The following is a 23,416-nucleotide window of genomic DNA, read 5'->3' on the forward strand; positions in this document are numbered from 1 at the left end:
TTCCATTAAAATTCCAGCATAAATGAAACTGGCCACACGCATTAGAAAAGACAATAATATGCTTTCAAGATAATGAATTTGCCATGTACCGCACCACTTGGCTACGCTTTGTTAATTGCAAAGGACAATGACACTTGATTCTATGACCCAACTGACAACAGACATAAAAAAGGCCTTTAACGCAACAAAGAAAACCTTTTCTCTAAATGGCTCTAACGTAACTGTAAGAGCGCTGGATTGGGTGAGCTATAAGTTCAGATGGGAATCGAAAGACCATTAATATGCATAAATAAAAAGGTGTTTCATTTGATTCGATAAATGTGCTTAAAATCAAGATGCACGGGATACGATTATCGGTCAATACTTCTGCAATGAAGGCAATTTTGCATTGCTGTCTTCATAATGATTGTTTTCATACCTACACAATCAGTTTGCTTATTTTATTCCGTAAAGTTGAAAGTAAAAGTAATGTGTGTGAAAGAGTTAAACAGCTACCTTTCTCTGACACCAGCTGAACCTCTGCGTACTTTTAAAAGAACAAAAACACAGGAGTCTCACTGATTTATGTGAATTACGTCGAAAACGCCTAGTTCATCGGAACATTTTTATTTTATTTTCGCTTTTTTTTTTTCGTTTATTACTGCTACCTCCAGAGTTATATGCTACAGCCTATATAGTGTAGGTATCTTTTCAAACTTACAGCCAAATACAGTGAGTCTATCGTTTATTTGTGGATTTGTGTGTGATTCATGCGCGCACACAATTTTTCCAAGCTTGTCCCAGCGGTCTCAATGACCTACGTTCACTTCTCTGGTTATCAATAAATTTTAATACAACGATAAAATACAATCGACAAAACTGAACACAATTCCTCCACCTTTCTCGCGCTGATTTTAACACTTAACCACTTACGAAGTCTTAAATATCTTATCAGATGGCTGAGCTGCTAGGAGAGTGATTTAGCGACAAAGAAACCATTAAAAAACTTTTTTCTTACAGACAACAGCAACTGGCAACTTAAGTTTGTTGAAGGGAACGCCAAACGATTCAGTTTGAAAATAATCTTCAGTCAACGGTCAACGGTTGCTGTGGCTGCTCACCTTTCAGAAACGTTAAGTAGGCTAGTTGCACTTTCCGATACTTTTTTTTCGAAAAAATTCGTCTTCCCGTAAGATGGTTTGTGAGTGAGAAACATTAGGCTAATTGTTTTCAAAGGGTACTCTGTTATATCGAACGAACAAAAACGTAAGAGAATCTAAATTCATAATTACGTTGAAATATTAATTTTTCTTTATCACAATCACTCCCATATATCCAGCAATATCGCGTAACAACAAATAACAGTTGCCCTATCTTTGCTCAGTTTTATTCTAACGTAACTAAATGACTGGTTCTGTCCTGCAACATATAAATCAAAAGCTAATAAAAGAAAGCAGTAATTGGCAGTTATTATAATTTACTTTCTTTAATTAAATTCTTCTATCTTTATTTCAGGAGCCTATGAGTCGCTTCTGGGAATGGCTGATCTCAACACTTGTCTGCATTTGTGTAAGTGATAAACTGGAATTTGCCAGTCATTATAATATATATAATGTATGTATAAAGTAGCAATGGATGACAACATGGAACAAAGCTATTTATGTATATAATAACTTACACGTAACTATTTTCATATTCATAATGAGAGAGAGAGAGAAAGAAATTCACTTATATTTTACGAACAGATTCCGTTTTTTGTTTTTTCTCTTCAGGGACCATTTTATTTTTATATAATAACTTACACGTAACTATTTTAATAATCATAATGGGAGAGAGAAATTCACTTATATTTTACGAAGAGATTCCATTTTTTTGTTTTTTCTCTTCAGGGACCATATTAAACGTCGTGTTCCATGACATCGGAGGACAGCAGATTCATCCCCAACTCAACTCGTCTGCACGACACTGCACGGCAGAGAAGCCATGTCCAGTACAAAGGTAAAAAGGATGTTAACTTGTAATAAACATCTAAGCCAATTCTTGTAGGGGAATCCGATTCAAATTTTATCTTTTCCTTTCATAATTCTGTTATGATGATTACAACGCATATGACATGTCACTTTATACACATACATAGCGTATGTCTACATGAAAGACTACCTATAGGCCTATGCCTGTAGGTGAATTAGCGGCAATATTTAACATGACATTCTGGATTTTTCTTGCTATATCAACACGCCTGTACGAGACATAATTTTCTCTCAATACGATTTTATTAATTTAACTTTATTTTTCAGGTCACCTGTCGAGACTATGGTCGAAATCCCTTCTCTCCTAAATAGCTACATTCCTCTGTCTCTGCATATTCTCTTTGACAAGGATAACGAAGGTAATGATGTAGGCTTACGTTCTTGACATGAAATTATCGTGTCCAATTTTAGACTTGACCTTTTTACTTTTATTCAACTCATACTTTAAGATAGTTTTTAAAATTTACTATGATATCCATTGCTCTGCATGAATTCTAGAATTTTTTTTTTTTACTGCTTTATTCGTTAAGCTTACTGATGAATTCTGATCTTCCTTTTATTTCATTGTTACTAGCTCTGTTTCTCAATATTTATCTACGTCCTTTATTCCTAAGATTTATTCCAGTACTCATTACCATTTACATTTCAAGATCTTACCTTTTTTTCCTCTTTACTCTGTTACTAACAGACATTTCAGTTTTTCAATTTTAACACTGACTCATGTCACTCCATAACTCACATTCAATGTCCCAATTTTAGGTCTTGCTAAAATATTAAAGTTCATTTCGCTCCTTTATAAATATGTCTAAACCCAACAGATCGGCTGGGGAATTTAACCACTCTGCCCAAAGCCTTTCGTGGGATCACACTGTCGGCCTATGATGTCGGTCTACAAACGCTCGGTCAGGCATTGGAGTCTGTCGGTGGGACAACTCTCTTCTTGGTCATGTGTTCATTAGACAACGCTGTGCAGATATTCCAGAAGGTATTCATTGCTTCTAGGTGTTCTGAATAATATCTATAGTTATAAAGAAAGAATACGAGTATGTATCCTTACGATTAAGATACTTAGAAAAGGACATTTGACATCTGTTTCCCATTTAGTGTTGAATTTAATGGCGGAAACAAGTGCACTGAATCTACTAAAATATATCTAAAAACTGTAACTATTATTTTATAATGTATCACCTATATATCCATGGCAGAGAATTTTTGGTCAGAAATATTCTATATTTAAATTCACTGATAAATGGGAGGAGGGGGCTAGGCCTACTCATGCTTTCTTCTTATAAAAGCAGTCAATAAAGAGTAAACTTATTGCTTCATAGAAAATAATTCATTTTAATGTGTAGTAGGTCAAGTATTCACAATTGTGCATATCGTATTTTCCAATTCTTGTATGCGTCATGTAGGCCTATACTGTATGCGCATAAACATTACCTCTACAGATAAAATCTAAGAGACTCAAGAGCCACTCAGCCCGATGGCTTCTGGCTCTGAAGGACAGAGATGAGGCGGATTTGCTAATCCCTCGCCTTGAAGGATTAATTCGGGAGGGAACAAGAGTCAACCTTATGACTGCAGAATCACTCCGAAAATTCTGGGTTTTCTGGTCAAGAGTAGACTTACGTGGGGTCACGAGGTGAATATATTACCATAGCTTCTTCGTCAGTCTTTGCCACTCTTAGTCAATATTATTCTATAACATGTGGTATATTTGGGGCTGGTAACACTGTTGACAGTTTTGATGGCAAGGTACTGAAGTAAGAAAGTTTAAAACCCCAGCTGTAATACTTAAACTTTTTAGCCCGCAACCACATAAAAAAACTTAAATAAATGTGTATAAGTACCCTATAAATATACGAGCTCATGAGTTTGTTAAAACCCTTTTAAACCCATCTGATCAACAGCAAAGTTTATGAGTAAATTAATTTTGTACTAAGAACGGAACAACAGGCCAATATTAATATATTAAAATCCAATGTCTGAATCGCAACAGAAGGCCAGTTCTTTCGTTTTAATGATATCTAAAAATTTGCAAACGTTCTTCGACAAAGCAAAGCTGAAAAGTTTGATAAACGCAAATGATCGATAAGATACGACCATTAAGAATCCAAAGACAAACTGCAAACAATCACTTACTGTAACATCCACTACAGATTCCACAGGAAGCAATTCACGGACATCACCACCGCCAACAATCGCAGCAGGAATTACCTGGCCCGTCTTCTGATGCCCGACAACCATCTCCTTTACAAGAATATGGAAGGCCGGACATTGAAAATAGGTGTAAACAACGCTGCCCTCTCTTCAGCATCGAATCTGTCTCTGTGGACGGGGTGAACCAAGACAGGTATTCGGGCATCGACTTTTCTATCCTGAAGTCTCTCAGTGCCGTCCTCAACTTCACGTAAGGGGGCGTTCTGTTGATTCTTCTTCTTTTAAAGTGCTTTTTCCCATTTTCTGTATGAACAGATGAAAAAAGTTACTGTAAAATACGGACGTATCATTGTTAGATTTACATGTACGGGAATGGCGATTAATATATAATTGTCTGCTCTTTACATCATCTGAAATAATTATTGCCTCCCAAGAGGAGGTTGTTTTCAGATATGTTTACTTGTTTGTTTACTGATGTGGCGTTGCCGAATTAATTTTCAAATCCTTTACTGATGTATAGTAAAATTTTCCTGATTAACAACAATCCCTTATGAAATAAAGTTTGCTGCATGTATGCCACCAGTCCTATTTACCTTACTAATCCACCATGTTCTTTAGTAATGCCCTTTCACTTGACTCACTGCCTCTGCTGGAGCCATCTCATTGTCATTATTTCTGATGCTGAAGCTATTTCAACAATGCATCCCCTCCACCTGCTTGGAACCCCCGACACATTTGATTCGCCTACTGTACTTCCAAACCGGTTGCAGGTTCGATATCAAGAAGTCCATTGACAACACATGGGGCGACATGCAACCGGACGGAACAGCGACCGGCGTCGTTGGGATGGTCCTCAGGGACGAAATCAACGTGGCCATGGCTCACATGGCAATCACAAGTAAGTCTTGTGTCTATTAATGGTCGTTCAATGGTTTGAAGTGGGGCATTTCTTCTGTAGGCCTAGGTGAAAGGAGTGGTTTGGTGAATGAACAAGAACGTGTTTCAAGTATACGTGAACATAAATGCATTTACTTAAGGATCATTGCTGAATCAATGATGAACAGAAATCTTTCACAACCTCAACCATTTCATATTGTTACGGTACAGTATCAAAACGTAGCAGATCAACACACCTATGTCAGTTGTTACTCGACTGTTCTTCTTGTAGTTTCAACCAACCTAGATATTAAGGCCAAACCTTTATAACACCTTTTCCAACCCGTCTAGCTATGCTTTCTCGGTCTTCTTCTAACCAGATTGCTTGCGAATTAGATACTCATTTCACAAACCTATTCTCAATTCTCTCCTCGTGATGAACTATTCTTAAAAACTAATCTATGGCCCAAAGCATGAAAAATTAAAGTTTGTAAGAGATTCAAGATGATTTCTGATGGTAATTTTGTAACAAGACATTTAGTGCGTTCAGTGAGCCTATACTGTATTGCAGTCAACTACAGGACCAATAATAGGCAAAATCATTAAACACATGACGTTATGCCTCTTGTCCCACAGATATTCCGAAACTCCTAAGATACCGAAGCTATTAATGAACAGTATATTACAGTACTCTACTTACTAACAAGAACAGTCAAAATAGAGGTTTAGCTCTTTGAGATGAATAAGATAATAAAATGTACAATATGAAATGAAACAAGTTCTCACCCATATCATTCATGTGTCTCTTCTTTGTCTTAACTGTCATTCTTTTTTGCAGAGACAAGAGCAATGGCAGCAGACTTCACCCACCTATACTATCAGGACACAATCACCATAATTTCACAAGCTCCTACAATTAAGAATCGGACCTTTGCGGTATTCTCTCCATTCCAGTCAATGGTATATAGCCCTGTGACATGATAATCAGTGTGTAGTTTAATCTCCTCTACTCCTTACTCATCTACCACATTTTGTACCATTTGTGTAAAGAGTTCTGTAAGTTATCTTGTATTTTAATTTTAGGACTTGCCTTCCTCCAATCAGGTATGGGGACTCATCATTCTTTCGATTCTGTCCCTGGGTCTTATTCTGAGGGTCCTGTCAAATCTGACAGAATACTGCTTGGAACAAGAATCCATAGGAACTCTCCAAGCGGTCACCTTCAACATATTTCGATCTGTCATCAACCAGGGAAATCAAATTTCAGTGGCGCTGTGGTCACACAGATGCGTTTTCTTTGCATGGTACAGCTTCTGCCTGATTGTTTATGGTACAGTAATTCTTTTTTTTTTTTCTTATATGACAAAACGATGGTTAATTCGTGTGACCTGGTCTGTTTTCGACATTCTTGAATAAAACCATAACCAAAATAAGAATTCACTAAAGGTAATCATAATACAATGACCCCATTCTGAATTTTGTGAGCATTGTATGTGTACGTGTTCACCATAGTAAATATACTTCCAATAAATCAATATAATAAAAAAAAAATAATTAAATGAGCAACTTGAATATCCAAATTCAGTATCATCTTCTTGGACTTTCAGCCCTTTATTCTGGGACACTAATAGCAGTGTTGGCTATCCCACCCTATGAGAAGCCGGTAGACTCTCTCACTGATCTTCCTCGGGCAGTCAAGCATGAAGGATATACCCTTGGAACGAGCCGCTTGTCAATGATGGAATTTCTTTTCAAGGTAATTTTCAGTCACAAAGTATCTGGTCTGAAACAAGAGGTAGGTGCAAGAAAGCACCTGTAGGGCTAAGTTTGAAATCAGACGAAACTCATACAAATTGTAAAGTGAATCACGAGCGCATAAAATATGGAAAAATGTAAAATGAAGGGAAGGGATTTAAAGGTTTGAGAATGTTACTGAAACTTCTTCAAGTCTGAATGTTTGCATAACTAAACTTTTACATTAGAGAACTCGAGAGCTTTTTTCTGTTGTTAGTATGCAACCGAGGGCATCTACAAGGACACATGGGCATTATTCAACCACAAGGATCGAGATCAAAGCTTCGTTCAAGGGGACTTGGCCTATAAACTGGTAAGACATTTGCATGGAGAAAGTCTAAAAGACCAAATACCTGCCAGACTTCTACTGAATAAAAAAAAAAAAATTGTGAAGAAAGAGCGAACTGGATGTAAATGTTAGTGGAGAAATGACAGTGGACTTGGACTTTGAGAGAATAACCTTTGTATCAGTGGGAGTAATTATTGCTTTGAAGCAAAAATCTGTTAGGAGCATATGTGTCATTCTTTAACCAAACGTATCCTAAGTGTATAGTATTGATTAAAATTTACTATTCTAACTAAATTTCCTTATTTTAAATAATGGGATATCTCTAGTTTTTATTTTAAACTTTTTAAGAAACTGTTCCCTCACACATGCAAATAACACCCCCTACCAACACACACATTGCATATAAATGTGTATTACTTTCATACATGGGTTATCAGTCAATCATACCATCAAAATGAACTGGACTGCTTTCAAGACCTTTTTTGCCAGAATAATCAAAGTTTGATTTCATTCTAGGTTCTGGAAAGAGACAAGTTCCTATACATAAGTCCTTCACTGAGGGCAAAAACGGAGGCTATGAGGTATGGGATAGAGAGGTTCCACATAGGAAGAGACACTTTTTCCTCTATGTGGATCGGCTACGCATGTGCAATAGGGGCTCCATTTAAGGATGAATTCAACAGGCTGCAAGTGTCTCAATGTTTAGTAATTCATTTTCATAATGGTTAAAATCACCCAGTCTCATGGACCGGCTGTTTCTATTTCCAAAGTAGCACATCAACTAGAAAATGGTTGTATGCAGCGGTACCTGGTTTTTGTTTTAACTGGGAGTGAATGTACCCAGTCCCCCGGGGTAGTGTCATTGATTTTCTAGAATATGAAGTCAATACCTATTTGAATTATAGGTACGCTAAGCTACTTATTCAAGTGCAACAAGTGTGGAAAGATTGTTTATCATGGATGTCTTTAAGCTCTTGGACACCACTTAAATTTTCTTTTACTTATTCTAAATGAATATTTAGTGCTGACGAAAGAGAGTAAGAAAAACATTAAAAAAATAAAAAATGGATACTGCAAGAGAATAAATTTCTATGAGCTTTGAAAGTTGAATAAATAACTTATATTCTTTAGTGGAACCTAGCAATGCTGATTCAAAGTAATAAATCTTATGTTGGAAAGCATATTGTAACCTAAAGTGGAGTATTTAATCTTAAAAGGTATGCATGAATATATCTATGGTACTAATCACTTTCACCAAGTCTATAATCTGTTGAATCAATATTACCTCCTTCCAAATCTAATTTTTCAGGATCCTGAGGATGATTCAAGCAGGCCTCATCATCAAGTGGAAAGAGGATGAGCTCATGAAGATGAAGAAGGCAAGACCAGACAAAACTCCTCCGATGGAACGACCGATAAAGCTGATCTACCTGCAGGTGAGACTCGATCCTAGTTGAAAACAATGACCAATGAACCATGGCTTAATCAACAAATCAATGATAAAAAAAAAACACTGTATTCTTTGGAAGCTTTAATTTTAAGTCAATGGCCTCTGTGGGCTTGCTCCATATGAATAGGGTAAATCTTCTGAATAATGATAAGAACCTGGGCTTAAGACCAGGTAATGCTTCAGGCCTTCTCTGCAATAACTTTCACCACTTCATCCACTGCAATTAAGTGATTTACCCATTGATATGAGCCAAATGATGGTATTTTCAGCTTTTTTATTACACTGATCAATACTTCCTAATATACATTAACATGGCTACATGAAACTGTGAAAATGACAGACATTCTTTGAATTTTTGTTTATTGTTGGTGAGAGTCTGATAGCAATATTTGTGTAAAATGTATGTCTTTATTTCCAGGCTGCTTTTTATATGCTATTTCTTGGCTACATAATCTCAACTTTCGTATTTCTACTGGAGAAAATTCAGTTTGGCATTTGCAAAACCAAATCTGCTCAATTAAAGGGAAAAGCTGCTGAATTACATTAAATAGCTGTGTTAAAAGAAGCAGCTAAAATATTTAATCTGTGAGGGAAAATCTCATCAATAAAGAATTATGTGAAATGCATATGTAGCTTTATTTTTCCAATAATCTGACTATATAAGTAGATGAGGATTTCATGTTATGGAAGAATGCCACTGAGTTTAGAATGACTTGATTTGTGGTACTTTCACTTTATGGTCATTGGAATCTCCTTCACCTAGACAAAATCATTAAGAATAGTCAGGTACTACAATACAGAAAAAGATTTATCTAAACTGAAGGATAGCAAAAAGTTTTTAAAGGTATAGACATGCTATCAATTATTTGAGTATCTGTGCAAGAGAGTGAGTTATTAGGTTTTGGAGTCCACGGAAAAATGTACAAGCCTCCTCACAAGGCCACTGAAAAATATTCATCTTCAATTTTGAGTGAAATTATCAAATTTCCTAATAAAATCAATTCCTAAAATCAGAACTGACTGTAGTACCAAGGCATGTCCATGTCAAGTGAGATCTTAATGTATCATATAATTAATTTCCATACAACTTCACTGGAATTTCAAGATAACAAAAATGAAGACTTTGAGGTATTGTTGCATTGCACTGTGTGAAAGATTCATTCCAGAAACAAGAGCATCATATAAAAGCAAACACAAAACACAATAAGTGCATTCAAAATAATGTATATCTATTTTAGAGGACCAGTGGAGTAAAATACAAATAAGAAGAATGAATTTCGCAGAAACTTAGTTCATTGGCCACTTAAAAAAAAACTGGTGTTGACAGAGAAACAAATTTTGGTAAAGTGGAAGCAAGGCTATACTGATCCAAAATGAAATGGCAGAGATTTGACAGAAGTGAAATGAATAACTCAAACTGAAAAAATAAAAGCAGCACACATACAAAGACCAGAAGGTAAAGAATAATAATAAAAATAATAAGAATAATCTTTAATTTCATGATGAAAAACTACATCCTTATATACAAATACAGACAGTATATGTAAGAAATTACAAGCTACTGTAGTAACTCAAATACAGCTCTAATTCCCTTACCAATACTTAAATATTACATACATGACATAAATGTATATACTAGCTACATAATTACATACATAACCCTTCACCATGAGACTGTATGAGATCAGAATGTAAATGTGAATGTTTATTCTATAAGTACTGTATCATACTATAATAACTACTTCGAATATACTAATCTCCTTTTACAGCTACAAATTCTACATGCAAATATCAGTGCCCTAAAAATATCTTTTGTACTTTTAAAGCAGGCAAGATAAAATAGTAAAATAAATACATAATACATACAGTACAAAATGAAAAACAGAATCAATGTACCCGTCACCTGCTCCATGTTGTACTTAAAAAATCTCTCAATGCAGTGTATCATGAAACGTTTTTTATGGAACATAGTATGTGTCTCATTCATTATATTCTTTCAGTCGACATTTAAACCATTAAAAAATGACAAGTACCACATGAAATCAAACCTCTAATTCATATTCTCTTTAAGAGCTCTAAGCCGTTCCTGAACTAGTTGAATGTCTTTAAGTCTCTGAGGTGTTCCAAAAGTAGCACTTGAGGAGCTCACAGAATAATTGCCTGTAAGCTGCTCTGCTGTAGAATCTGTCTCAGGTAGAGAAGACTGTGACGAGGACTTCACCAGAAAAGGGGTATCACTCAAATCAGCTACTTTAGTCTTCAGTTGATTATCAGTGGGTGGTGTATTACTTTTGTTACTTTTGCCAAAAGTGGTAAATGAGATCTGCATACCAGAGGGTTGCCAACTGTTAAAGTGATTTGTGAAATCAAAAAGATTATTCTTAGCTGGGGTTTTAGTTTCTAAAATGGCAGTGAAGTCTTTCCAAACCATAGGGTCTGCACAACCACCAGACGAATTCTCAGAGATAGACGAAGATGACTTTTCACATGCACTTTCTGAGGTGCAAGGTTCCTCGTTCTCAAATATAACTTCAGAGGTGTCACTGCTCTTTATTTCAGGAAACTTTGGATTAAAGGACACGTTTTGGAGCTTGATACCATGGAGACTAGAGGAACTACTATTTTCTTTATCATCATGACTAAAGTCCTCCCATGGATATTTTCTTTTCTGAGTTGAAGGAGTAACTAGATCTGTAAGGTCCCCAGCAAGAGATGTTAGGTCCTCTAGTATACCTACAAAAAGAAATCATTATACTATAAGTCTATTTAAATACTACAAAAAATACAATAACATTTCTAAAGCCAAAATATACACACAAGATTCACAACTTACGAAATGTCTTATCATGCTGTTTAAAGATTAAACTACTTAGCATTAGATAATTTAAGCAAAATTTTTAAGTGTTACAGAAATTATATTTAATGGCTTAATTCTGTCTGGTACTATAGTTAAAGGTTTTCACTGTTTAAATGTGGCAATATAGACCTATAATGTTTCATATATTTAAGATTTAAGAGACACCAAAACCTGTCTTGCTATCAAGAGTGCATGGCACCTGTCAGTTACTTTACTAATGATCTTTTAAAATAATCTGAAACTTTAACATGTGGGGCTGGAAGTAAGCTTAATTTCACATTTAAAATAGTATTTTATGCATTATACAGTTTTGATTTAAGTATATACAATATGTTAGGAACAAATCCCAACTAAGATGTGAGGCTACTGCAGTACTATCATTAACCTTGCCTCTTACATATTTCAACTAGACTGTTTACTGTAAACATCTACCAATACAAATACAGTAATAACAGTAATGAACACTACCAGCTACTAAAACAGTACACTGCACAACCAACCTAGCAGCAGCAGACTGACCGCTGCATAAGCTCCCCACTGAAATATTATTTTAAAATTCAAAAAGATGAATGCTGTATAAGGAACTGAAATATGTCTGGTGCTGCAGCTGCGTATATATTGTTCACAAATCATTAAATACTTTCATTCATAACTGCCATTGACATTCTTACAGCAGGCTTTCCCTTCATATGGTTGGATGTGGAAGAGTTATCATTCTCTCTAGTTTTGTTCTGCTTCTGCTTCAATCCCAATTCATCCCTAATTCTTTAGTCTGAGTCACAGTCCTGACTGACTTGAACTGGATGAGACATTTGATCTAAAGTGCTGCTGTTTTCAATTTAAACTCTAGGTATCTAAACAGAATTATACTTCTCACTGAACAAATTTAAATGGGTGAGTTAAAACTCATTCCTAATAAAAGTTGGAATCCCTGGCATCTTCTAGTTGATGACAATATATTTAGAGGCCACATGAAGCTTGCTCAAAATTTGCTTAATCAAGTAACATATGCAATCTAGAAATCATATCACACCTTGATATTTCTAAAGTAACATATGATGATAAAAATACTGATCCAATAAATTAATATTTCTAAAGAGTAATAGAAAGAACTCTATACAACCAAATACCACATACCTGACAGTTCCTTGCCAATGCTTTCCTGGGAAGTCACAAGGGATTTCTCTTTTGCAATAAGTTCAGACACCTCTACAAGAGAACTATCATCACAACTTATAGATGCTGGATGCACTGCAAAAAAGCAAAAAATTACATGAAAGATCATATGATTTACATCTTTTAATTTGTAAGAATAACACATCTTTTAATTTGTAAGAATAACACATACCAAATTTATATAAATGATCCTGAGTATGCCACTTTTCAAGTATTCCAGCAAACGGTTTTTTCCTGATATGCTAGTGGCTGTTCTGCATGAAACTCCAGACCTTAGCTTCAATTAAAGCTGAGGCTAATGTGTTTTGATAACCAAGAAGACAAAAATTAAGTGAATTCATAAAAAATCATCACTGCATTTACTTATGCTATTAGCTTCCAGTTGTCCCTTAAGTAGGAGCCCTTTCTTATCAGGTTGAGTTGGAAGAGGAGGCAGGTCAGATCTTTTCAATGCTGCATTAATATCCAAACTGATTTCTTTGACCTGAAAAATCAAGTAAATTTTAGTATCTCAGAGCACATGACGTAATTTTATACATACTCCTTACCTTTACTTCTAAGTAACAGCAGCAATACAAAATAAACAGATGTGTGTATTTCATTAGTAGTGCTATCAACTTGATGTGTGTGAAATACAGTAAAAATTAACCTGGTTAGACTCAGTAATGAATTATAGCATTGAGTTTCATAAGTGTTCTCTGAGGAATAATTACAGTATCTCACACATAAGACATTACTCTTCATAGTCATGATTTAAAGCTAATATATGCACAGAAAGTGTTGTACCTTAAGAGAAAAATTTCTCTTAGATGAACGTGCAGAAGATAAGGTATTGGTTGAACGGCTCAGAAACTTTGTAATGTCAATTGAAGTGGAGTCCAGTCCTAATGTGTCACTTGTAATAGCTTGCAAAGATCTTGAATGATGTCCTTGCACTGTTGAAAACAACATCAAGCATACTGTACTTAAATGGAAGGTTTAACAGAAACACCAACTTTCAGATAGCCATGGAGAATTAACATACATACTAGATCCTTAATTCTTATAGCTAAAGGAAACAAGCTAATAAATAACGAAACAGTTGTGCATTATTATATACAAAATCATAAAATCATGAAAATAACTGAGGGAGCCCCAGCACGGGTGAAATGCAAACACTATCTGCAAATACATTTTACATACAGCAAAATATAGCTAATAGTAATCTATTTTACTGAAAAACAAGTGTTATTCTTCCAAACATTAAAACTGACATTTACATCAAGTTCTCTATCATGCTTTCCTATACATTATGACAAACTGAAACAGATTTTCAAGTGAATTCCCAGATATAGAATTACAGGTTACTACAAGCTTTCAATGTGGCAAAGTTATTAACCAGGAACATTTGCTGACAACAGACATCCTTACTTTACTAAGACCTGTTAGATATTTATGTGATTTAATGAAACCACTCGACCTCATCTCTAGACTCATCAGCAAGTTCATCTCTACTATAAATGACATACAATCATGCCACAAAGAAATAAATATCAAAGTGAACTAACTTGTCAAATTTGTGTTTGTTGACTTAAATCTTCCTTCACCAAGTTTTGATGCTGATTTCATTGACCTCAACTGATTCTTTGGTCTCTCACTTCTATCCTCCTCGTCTGATGGTTCTTTCGATGCTTTATGGACAGATCTTGCTGTGAATGGTGTTGCTACATCAACTGGAATGTCTTCAATGTTGGAGGTGACTAAATGACGTTTGTCTGTTTCTGCAGGCGTAAAAAAAAAAAAATTACTTGGTAGAAAATGAGGTCTATTTTTGGCATCCTATTATTCAACCATTAGAGGGCAAATATCACTCGACACATACCGCTTAACTTTGTTGGTACTGCTTTTCTAGGTGCTTTCTTTGTTTCTGTATAACTAAACTCTTCCATAAACTGCAGGTTTTCTTCATTAAGGGAATTTGCAAGACGAGAGAGAAGAGTTAGCGTCAGCTGTACTCTCTTGATCAAGCTGCGGTGACGAGACAGATCTTTTGGAGATTCTAAAACTAATCCAAGGCTCTTCTTCATCTCTGATATGGCTGTAAATAACAGAGAAATCTAAGTGTTAATATAGTTTTCATGATTCATACATGCAAAACTTGTTTTCAAATCAGTTAAAAACATTGCTGTAATTAATGCTACATGACTATTTAAAGGAAATGAAAAGCTCTTCATCTACACCTAAAGTTTATTTAGAAATCACTATGTTGATGGTTAATACCTCAACCTATACAGAAATCTAAACAATGAGACATTGCCAAAAAGTGTTTTTTTTTGCAATGACCTTTCCATCAATAATTCTACATTCCTGGCAGCATTTGGCAATGCAGTACAGCACATGAAAAAAAAGAACCTTGTACACTGTATGGACACTAACTGTTGAAATAAGTGCAAATACATTTCATGCTAGCTAATAAAAATATATTCATAATAAAATAAGACTAATTCCATAAAACTAACCCATTTGCAAATCCTCTTCTTGGCGATCTGTCAAAAAGCTGTCAAGCTGATGCAGCACAAGGACTCGAGAAGATAGAGCAATCACATTCTCCACATGTTGGCTTATCCATGACATATCCTGGGTATAAAGCTGTTCTTTCAGCAATGCCCAAGACTGATGAACCTCTTGTTTAGTAACCTTCAAAGTAAATATGGACACATGAATACAATAATATACATAAGGCTGAGATTGAAATCTACGTTATTCCTGAACATTATGGAAGAAAATCTGGAAAATATGCAAGATATATGAGGGGCGCGGCGTAACAAGGTGGCAAAAGCCACATGACGAACTGGTTTTTTTATTGTGAGCGAGCAGCTAAAGTACAGCACTATCCTGTACACACACTTTTGTCCCCTATGTTACTGGCAAAAGGTTCGAAAATCCATGCAAAACAAAGGGAAATTTCGCCCTTAGCGAGTTCTCACTGCTACATCATAAGACTCGTCATAAAAGGAGGCAAGCGGCAACCAGTGGAGGTGCGTGGGTGGATGTAGGAGGATGTTTTGTTTTATAATATTTTCATGGAAATTTTACTCAGATATGTTATAATAATAATTTTAGAGCATTATTAGGATAAATATTTTAGGTTGTTTTCACAAAAACATGCTTTAATTGCCGTATGAAAACATTTTCATTGTGTTCATTAACACTTTACAATCTTACATTACCTCACTTTTGTGGTTGTGGCGCTAAATGACAAAACATACTATAATGATTTTTGCATATGTAATAGGCGAATAAATTTCCTTTAAAATGAGTATGATTCATAGAAATCGTTTGGCTGGTTTTTCTTTTATAAGCGTTTTCATAGTTGGCAAACTTTAAATGCGTTTTTATCATTTTTAAAAACGGCGCTTTGCACCTTATTACACTGCGCCACTCATTTGTTTAAGTTGTGCTACTCAAAACTCATTTCAGAAAAATGTCAGTTTTTAACTAGTCGAATCTTATTGTCAGCTCGGCTTTAATGACAGGCACTTCAGGGTTCAACTTCATATGTGGCTAGACTCATCATTACTGAAGCAAACAGGATTGCCAAGAAATGTGGTACCTGCATCACCTGGGGGTCCTAGGTTCTGGGGACTCCTTGTCATTAACTTAGTCCTCTCTCACTCTGTTATGTCATCCTACATATGTAGGAATGTTGGATTCATTCATCACTATGTCTTGCATACTGGGTAAATGTTGCATCTAGATTAACCATTTTGAAATACTGTACAACTGGAATTCTCATATTTTACTTTCAGGCCTTCCACTTTTCAATATGAACTTCTGTTGATAAGGCCATAGGCAAGCATGCTTGTCTCACTCCCAAATGCTCTCACACAGATTGTAAAGGTCCCAATCAGCCAACTCTGGGGTCTCAACAGCATCTCTTCATCCCACCAAAGTTGCTATTTATTGCAAGAAAAATTTTTTTTTTTTTTTCATACCAACCCATTATTTACAACTGGAGTTCTCCCTCCCAACTCCACTATTTTCTCAAGGTTGACTGTTTAAACCGACATCTGGGATTTTAATGGACATATGAGGCAGGCTACAGAATATGTAATGGGTCTGTATGAAAAAACTAATTTAATTTTTTTAAAGCATTAGATATTCATTTTGTTATAGAAATGGTGTACAGTATTTAACTTTCTATGGAAAACATGCAAAAGTAAATGTAAAATTATATTTCTCTCGACTCACTAGTGAAAATGCTGAGGGATCCATGATTTCATCCAAAGTGTTGCACAGCATCTCTACAGCCATACTCCAGTGTTTTGCTAGCATGTGAGCATGTGCTTGGGCATGCAGGTGATGGTCGCTATGAGCATTTACAACAGAAGGGATCAAGCAGCTTTCAAGCCATTCCAAAGTTAACAGGCTGTTTCTGATGTGACGAACTCCTGTTTTGCATAAGTACACAAAATCTAAGTTTTAAATATCTTACATTTTACAAACAATATTTTTACACAGAATAAGGCTACTTATTATTAATGGATTAGTAATGACTAGCTATAATTAAAAAAAAGTAATTTTAGACATGAAACATAATAAAGGAACTCTATTTTTCAATTTTTGCTGGGTTAGATGCATATTGAGAACATATGACTTTCCAGTGTCTTTAAACTTTGCTACTGCCATACACTGTCTATTCATCATGCAATCCCTTTGCAGGAACCATGAATGAGCTGAAATGCAGTAACGAAATGTTGTCATTTTCTCAGCAATAATAAGGGTGGGATTTCATTGCTAGTTCCACATAAATTATTAAAGTATAAAAGCAGTTTCATACAAATCTTAAGTATAACAAAATGGCTGTACAAAGATACAAATATTATACATAACTGTACAAAAATTCATTTGTTACAAACAGATGACAACCAGTAGAACTGTACAGATAAGAAACACATAGCTCACTTACATGCCAGGAAGAAATTGTTACTTTTGTATTTAACTGTTTATGTATTCTATGTGTATGTTATGAAAACATGAAAGCGTGTGCATGCTATACAAAAATGGTTTAAAAACATATTAACACAACTAACTTTTACAGAAATGGACCATAAATTACGACTCACTCAAGTTATCTGATGTACAAGCAGCAGCAAAGCCTCCAACCTGGAAGATGTGGTCTACATGGAGATCAAAATTAGCAATGAGATCCTCTAAAGCTTTTGAAGATATGACCTCATGATTGGGTTCCAGAACTTTTAGTAGTGCTTGTAGAGGGCCGAGTGGAACAGCAAAAGTCTAGAATATACAAACAACATAAAGGACAATCTTGAATAGCACGCATTCATATAATTAATGAATCATGGTTATACTACAACAGACAGATCTGTAATTCTAACTTGGCCAACGACAATGACACTAAATTAAATGTCAAATTCCCTCCATCTTTATAGCTCTTCCTTCAGTCTAGTGACTGTTGGCAATCTGCTACTAAAAACAGTCTTTACAACATGCAAAACAGGATTTCTAAATTTATCAACAAAATTTTATATTTTCTTTGACTTGTGTAGTGCATAATTAATCACAAGAAACAACAAATTTTTCTCTTGGCATATTCTACTGACAGTTTGATTCTTAACATGTGTGAATATGAAGGACCTACAGTGCAACACCAAAAAAGCAATAAAAACCTCTCACCTTTACTATCTGACGAATCAGTGCTGTATTCACCTTCTGTTCCAGACTTTCTACAGCATCAGCTAACGTTTCTTTGGCAAGATTGAAGTCAACTTCATCGTGTGACTCCAGACGTTCAATGCCAACAAGGTTTTTCAACTGCTTTAAAACCTATAATGAGTTTTAAACAATTCTACAAAAAGTTTGATTCAATTTATGTCACGCAAGAGTGGCTTTAAGCAAACAGATTTTACTCATTTCATAATGGATCACAGTAACAAATGTCAATATTTCCAGTGAATATGTGATTTCCAAAATTCATGTTAATATTTCAGAATATAATAGTACAAGGAAATTTTGTATTTCATACAATCTCCGCATGTCAAAATTACTGGCAAGTAAACAATATTTAAAACTGATTGGTTGTGAAAAAACGGATGAACAGTATTCAACTGGCTCTGAATGAATGGATGGATTGTATCTAAGAGTCAAAGACTACGGGCCATGAAGGTCATTCAACACAGTAACTTGATTTTAAACTAGCCACCATTTACTCCATGATGATAACTGTCAAGCTTCAGGGAGTATTAATATTAATTCAAGAACATGCAAAGATGGGAAACAAAACATAAAATGTTAACATAATGGTTTGTCAGCTGTGCATGTGGAAATTATTTCTAAAAGCTTCACAATAGGTCAATTTTCATGTAACTAACTTACTGAGACTTTTGAAATTTTCACAACAGTACAGTAGACTTAGCAATAACATACCCAAGGATAATACATCTCCTCAGATAATAGACTGTCTGCTTTAGTCATAAATACTTTATGTGATAATATGGGCTGAAGATTACACCAATAATACAATACATGAACAACATGCATATTACATAAATAATCAAAAACACTCTGGAAAATCTTACATTTTCACACATGCTCATTATAGCTCGGTTATCATCGGGACAGCTGCAGTAGGCTACAGCAACTCCATGACGTAGAACTTCTTCTAGCAAAGATTTAACCTCTTCACTAAGAGGGGCTTGATGCATATGTGAAGAATCGTCACACACTTCTTCTCTTGTAAGCAAATCAAGAGCCTTGTCAACCTGAAAAAATGTGTTTAGTAAATCACTGGAAAAAAATAAAAAGGAAATGACTGGTGTGACTCGAATTCAACATTCCCGGTAATAGAGCAACATACAATTAAAGGGCTTTTTGTGAACAAATCTAATTTTTTCATGACAAGCAGATATTCATCTTATTCCATTATGATTATCATACAAATTCCATCAACAAAAAACTTTGGATGAAAAGTGCAATATTATATTATCATGAAACTTCATACTCACACATGAAATGAATGTTCCAGCTTCTTCCATATCGTAATCATCACTTCCCTGTCCAGCATGACATTCAGTATCTTCTAACAAGGTTTGTATCCTATTCAACACCAGTTCTCTACTAGTCTGAGTGGGAAAAATAAGTGATTATAAATGTTTTTATCAGAGGTGTTCATCATGTAAAAATTAAGGACTCACTCACATGTGCAATTACTTATTTTTGCCATCTAGAATACAATATGACATAATCAAAATTTCTGTACAGAATTTCAGAGTACAAACCAAAGATTTACAGTGTCATTAAAACCCATCCACTTTGGTGATAAAATTGGAGCCCAGTGCAATTACTGTAAATCTAAGGCGTTAACTCCACCTGGCCAACTTTGTAAATATAACTGAATCAGCAGGTGTCTTTACCAAAATTGTGTAGTTTACCAAGACCAGCTACTGCAGTTATTCAACAGTGCAGCAAGAGAAATGAATCAACAAAAACTGTAACTTGAGGGTTAAAATATAACAAGAATGAAATTCATAAATTCCCATATGGAGGTTAAAAAACACAGTAGTTTTTCAGAAACTGAAGTTAAGAGGATTGGCTAGATAATAAGCAAATGGCATCTTTTCATGGTAGTAACAGATATACATACATTGGTACCTAAATAAAATTGTAATTTTTGTGATATACTTAATATTTTCATAAATGAATCCATTAATTTATGAGCACGGGACTGGCTAATGTAAACTTACTGAGTTGTATTAACAAAATTCATAATTTCATTGTCCACATCAATGAACTAAAAAAACTAACCTTCACTTGTTTACTAAGAGGATAGCTAACAGTTGCAGCACAAGTAGAGGCAAGAAGAGGAAGTGTCTGACACAACTGAAGAGCTAATAACTGCAGTGTTTCACTCTGTCCTCTCCGGTAAAGGTCTCCACAACGATACTGTACAAGACTAAGGAGGTTGCTGAATGCTGAAACCACTTCCTGCAAATACAAAAATCATCAACAAATGACTCAGCAATATATGCAATAATGACTTCCACATCATAATGTTACTGTCTACTTAGATGACGTCATTTTACATATTTGTAGCATTTGATATCTTTTTAATTATCAAATGCTACAAAGTTACTAATATATCAAACCAAGGATAATGGAACATAAGAGGGAATGCTCTGTGAATGAAATGCTCATTTTTCCAATGTAATGTAACTCACCCTATGAATTCCAGACATTCATGTATTGGATAGCTTACTTGAAGGTTCTAATTTGGATGACCAACAAACAACTTACAGTATATGCAATAAGAACCTCTAGGTACCTGGAAATCATCTGGTAAGTGCTGCACAAAATGTACTTGCTGAAGACGAGACAGTTGGCTTTTCACATGTGCAATGGACTTATTAATCTTTCGTACTTGAGCTCGGTCCCAGGCTAAAAGAGCTTCTGTTAGCACAGACAAGAGGTTTTCTGAGTTTTCAATAATGTCTGACCATACTTCATCATTTTCTCTCACACCAGCATCACCACGCTGTAAGAGTAGAAAAAACAGTTAGCCATAAAGGATTTCCAGTAAGATTTAAATAAAGAACTAAATATCAATCATTGACAAAAAAAGAAATTAGAATTTTAAATAACTTACATGAAGATCTCTTGTGAAATCTGTGAGAGAATCAATCACTTTATCCAATCGGCTTCTGACACTCTGAACCTCTGAACTCAGTAGTGTATCTCTCTGACAGTGGGCATAAGATGATAGACGAGATACTAGCAATTCACAAGCATTCTTCACAGACTGACACTGTTTCAATAGCCTCATGACAGCAGTAGCATCACAGACTGTGCCATACTTTCCTTTAAGTTCTACAACCTGTAAAAATGAATTATATTCAAGATCTAGAGGATTACTTTCATCAAAATTGGACTTTATGCTTTTATATTTACCTCTAACTTACCTACACACACACTTATGTAATCCAACTTTTAAATTTATCAATAGGATGAGATATAATACTTAGGTATTCCACAAAATTTTTTTTGCATAGCCTAATATAGTCAGGAGTGGATTTGTTCATTAATCTAATTTTATTTATTTGTGTAGGCCTATTTGAGAGCTGGCTCACTGCCTGCGATTAACGACTTACTGTGAAGGCCTGTTAACTGAAATTTCTTTCTTCTTCCCGTTCAGTTTTCATTTTCCTGTTTGCCTAGGTGACTTAGTTTTTGCATGACCAAATTTTGAGAAAAATAAGGATATAGGCTACTAGCTTATCCTGGACTAATTGCATATGGGTGTACAGAACAGCCCTGTTAGGCTATACTCTGGCCTATACTGCATACAGTTACAGGAGGCAACTTGAATAGGTTATCCACAATAGCCTGTATACCTAGGGGGTGATTAGTATAGGGTAGCCTACGATTAAGCTGCCCTAAACTACTTCCAGCACCAGCTATGGGAACAAACTACACTTAGCCTACGATAGTTCCAATCGCATGTCATGGTTAGGCTAAATAATGAAATCAGGATAGGCAAAGTACCCAAATAATCTTAAAATTGTAATAAACCAACGTTCACGGTTCATAAACGACAACTGGCTAATGATTGGGCCGTGAGTTAAAATGTTTGGCTAATTGCAATTAATTCAAACAAATAAGAAATAAGCTATCTACCTGGTTAGCAATAGGGCCAAGAACATTTAGAACTGATTTAGCTTTCGTGCATTCTTCAATATTCTCCATATTGCATTAAAAACAAGCAAGATAACGACACAACTATTCAAACTTCCTGCCATAAAAATCAAATAGCGACAACAACAACAACATTTCCTCTTCTTCTTCTTTGTGGGTGAGTGTAGGAGGTGGGACGGTGAGTCTGAGGTTTTCGAATGAACACCAAATAATGTTTCATATGAACATGAAAGAACGTCTAGATACAGTGTTCAGTTTAAAAGAGATCCTATCGATATAATCTTTTCAATATACCATGTTTCATGTGCTTATAGCTATGCAGATCGTACTACAGTAGACTTGTGCATAATCCTACCTGCATAAGCAATCTCATTCTGTTTCATTTCCAAATCTTACTCGGTCTGCCCATTGTTTGAATTGCACCTTTAATCTTTCAATAAATTCCAGCTCAAGACAATTTGTACTAAATAATTTGTTCTAAATAATTGAAACCTACAGCCGAGAGTAGAAGGCACTGTCTGTCAAATTGCTGTGTTAATGATTAATGATTAACTTGGCCTTATGCCAACTTCTGTTTTAAAATAGCAAGTACCCTCCTGAAATTATATGAGAACACTCAGTATTTAAGAAAAGAAAAGAAACAGCATAATCGCAAATATCTGAATCACTGAGAAATGTCAGGATGGAGCAGAGATGAAAAGTTGCATTTCCAGAGAGTAGCAAAAGGTCAGGATTTTTTCCATATGAAAAATAAGATCACAATTTTTGTTTTCCTCGCACCACAGGAAATATTCATTTTTAAATTCAGAAATATCGTGGTTTCTAGGCAATACAAAAGGCATGCCTAACAGCAGGAAAATAGGTTTTACATAACACGCTCCCTGACTTTACCTTTGATTGCATAACTGACATGCAAGTGAATTCAAACCAAGATTTATCATTAAACAGAGCTTTTACCAGAGAAGATGGCGTGTCAGTCATTGTGGTTATGATCAGTCATCACAGGGTTCAGGCTATTCAAGTTATTCGGGATCCAAGTTATAATCAAGATATGCAACTTTGTGCGGCAGCATAATTTTGCCGTACCCTGTCCTGCTGGTGTGCATTTAACCCTTTTT

At 35.2% G+C, this 23,416-nt stretch overlaps 3 protein-coding genes across 3 annotated transcripts; 2 read left to right on the forward strand and 1 right to left on the reverse strand.

Moving 5' to 3' along the window:
• Positions 1-1,017: 1,017 nt before the first annotated feature.
• Positions 1,018-4,352, forward strand: LOC136850799 (uncharacterized). Its single transcript, XM_067124811.1, has 7 exons — positions 1,018-1,111; positions 1,495-1,548; positions 1,869-1,977; positions 2,277-2,368; positions 2,828-2,994; positions 3,458-3,651; positions 4,169-4,352. Exons 2-7 carry the CDS (start codon positions 1,518-1,520, stop codon positions 4,350-4,352), a joined length of 777 nt encoding a protein of 258 aa, XP_066980912.1. The 5' UTR covers positions 1,018-1,111; positions 1,495-1,517.
• On the forward strand, positions 4,296-9,204 carry LOC136850798 (glutamate receptor ionotropic, delta-2-like). Its single transcript, XM_067124810.1, has 9 exons — positions 4,296-4,419; positions 4,940-5,067; positions 5,884-6,005; positions 6,150-6,375; positions 6,653-6,801; positions 7,057-7,152; positions 7,645-7,814; positions 8,438-8,564; positions 8,997-9,204. Exons 2-9 carry the CDS (start codon positions 4,980-4,982, stop codon positions 9,123-9,125), a joined length of 1,107 nt encoding a protein of 368 aa, XP_066980911.1. The 5' UTR covers positions 4,296-4,419; positions 4,940-4,979; the 3' UTR covers positions 9,126-9,204.
• Positions 9,205-10,054: 850 nt separating this feature from the next.
• LOC136850797 (uncharacterized) lies at positions 10,055-22,448 on the reverse strand. The gene is made up of 16 exons (XM_067124809.1): positions 22,281-22,448; positions 21,253-21,480; positions 20,932-21,141; positions 20,415-20,594; positions 19,616-19,732; positions 19,190-19,372; positions 18,288-18,437; positions 17,717-17,888; positions 16,842-17,041; positions 15,110-15,287; positions 14,473-14,688; positions 14,159-14,371; positions 13,398-13,546; positions 12,975-13,095; positions 12,573-12,686; positions 10,055-11,311 (listed from the first exon to the last, which is right to left on the reverse strand). Exons 1-16 carry the CDS (start codon positions 22,347-22,349, stop codon positions 10,629-10,631), a joined length of 3,183 nt encoding a protein of 1,060 aa, XP_066980910.1. The 5' UTR covers positions 22,350-22,448; the 3' UTR covers positions 10,055-10,628.
• Positions 22,449-23,416: the final 968 nt, after the last annotated feature.

This window comes from Macrobrachium rosenbergii, chromosome 22 (genome assembly GCF_040412425.1).
Source record: "Macrobrachium rosenbergii isolate ZJJX-2024 chromosome 22, ASM4041242v1, whole genome shotgun sequence".
NCBI classification, from domain to species: domain Eukaryota; kingdom Metazoa; phylum Arthropoda; class Malacostraca; order Decapoda; family Palaemonidae; genus Macrobrachium; species Macrobrachium rosenbergii.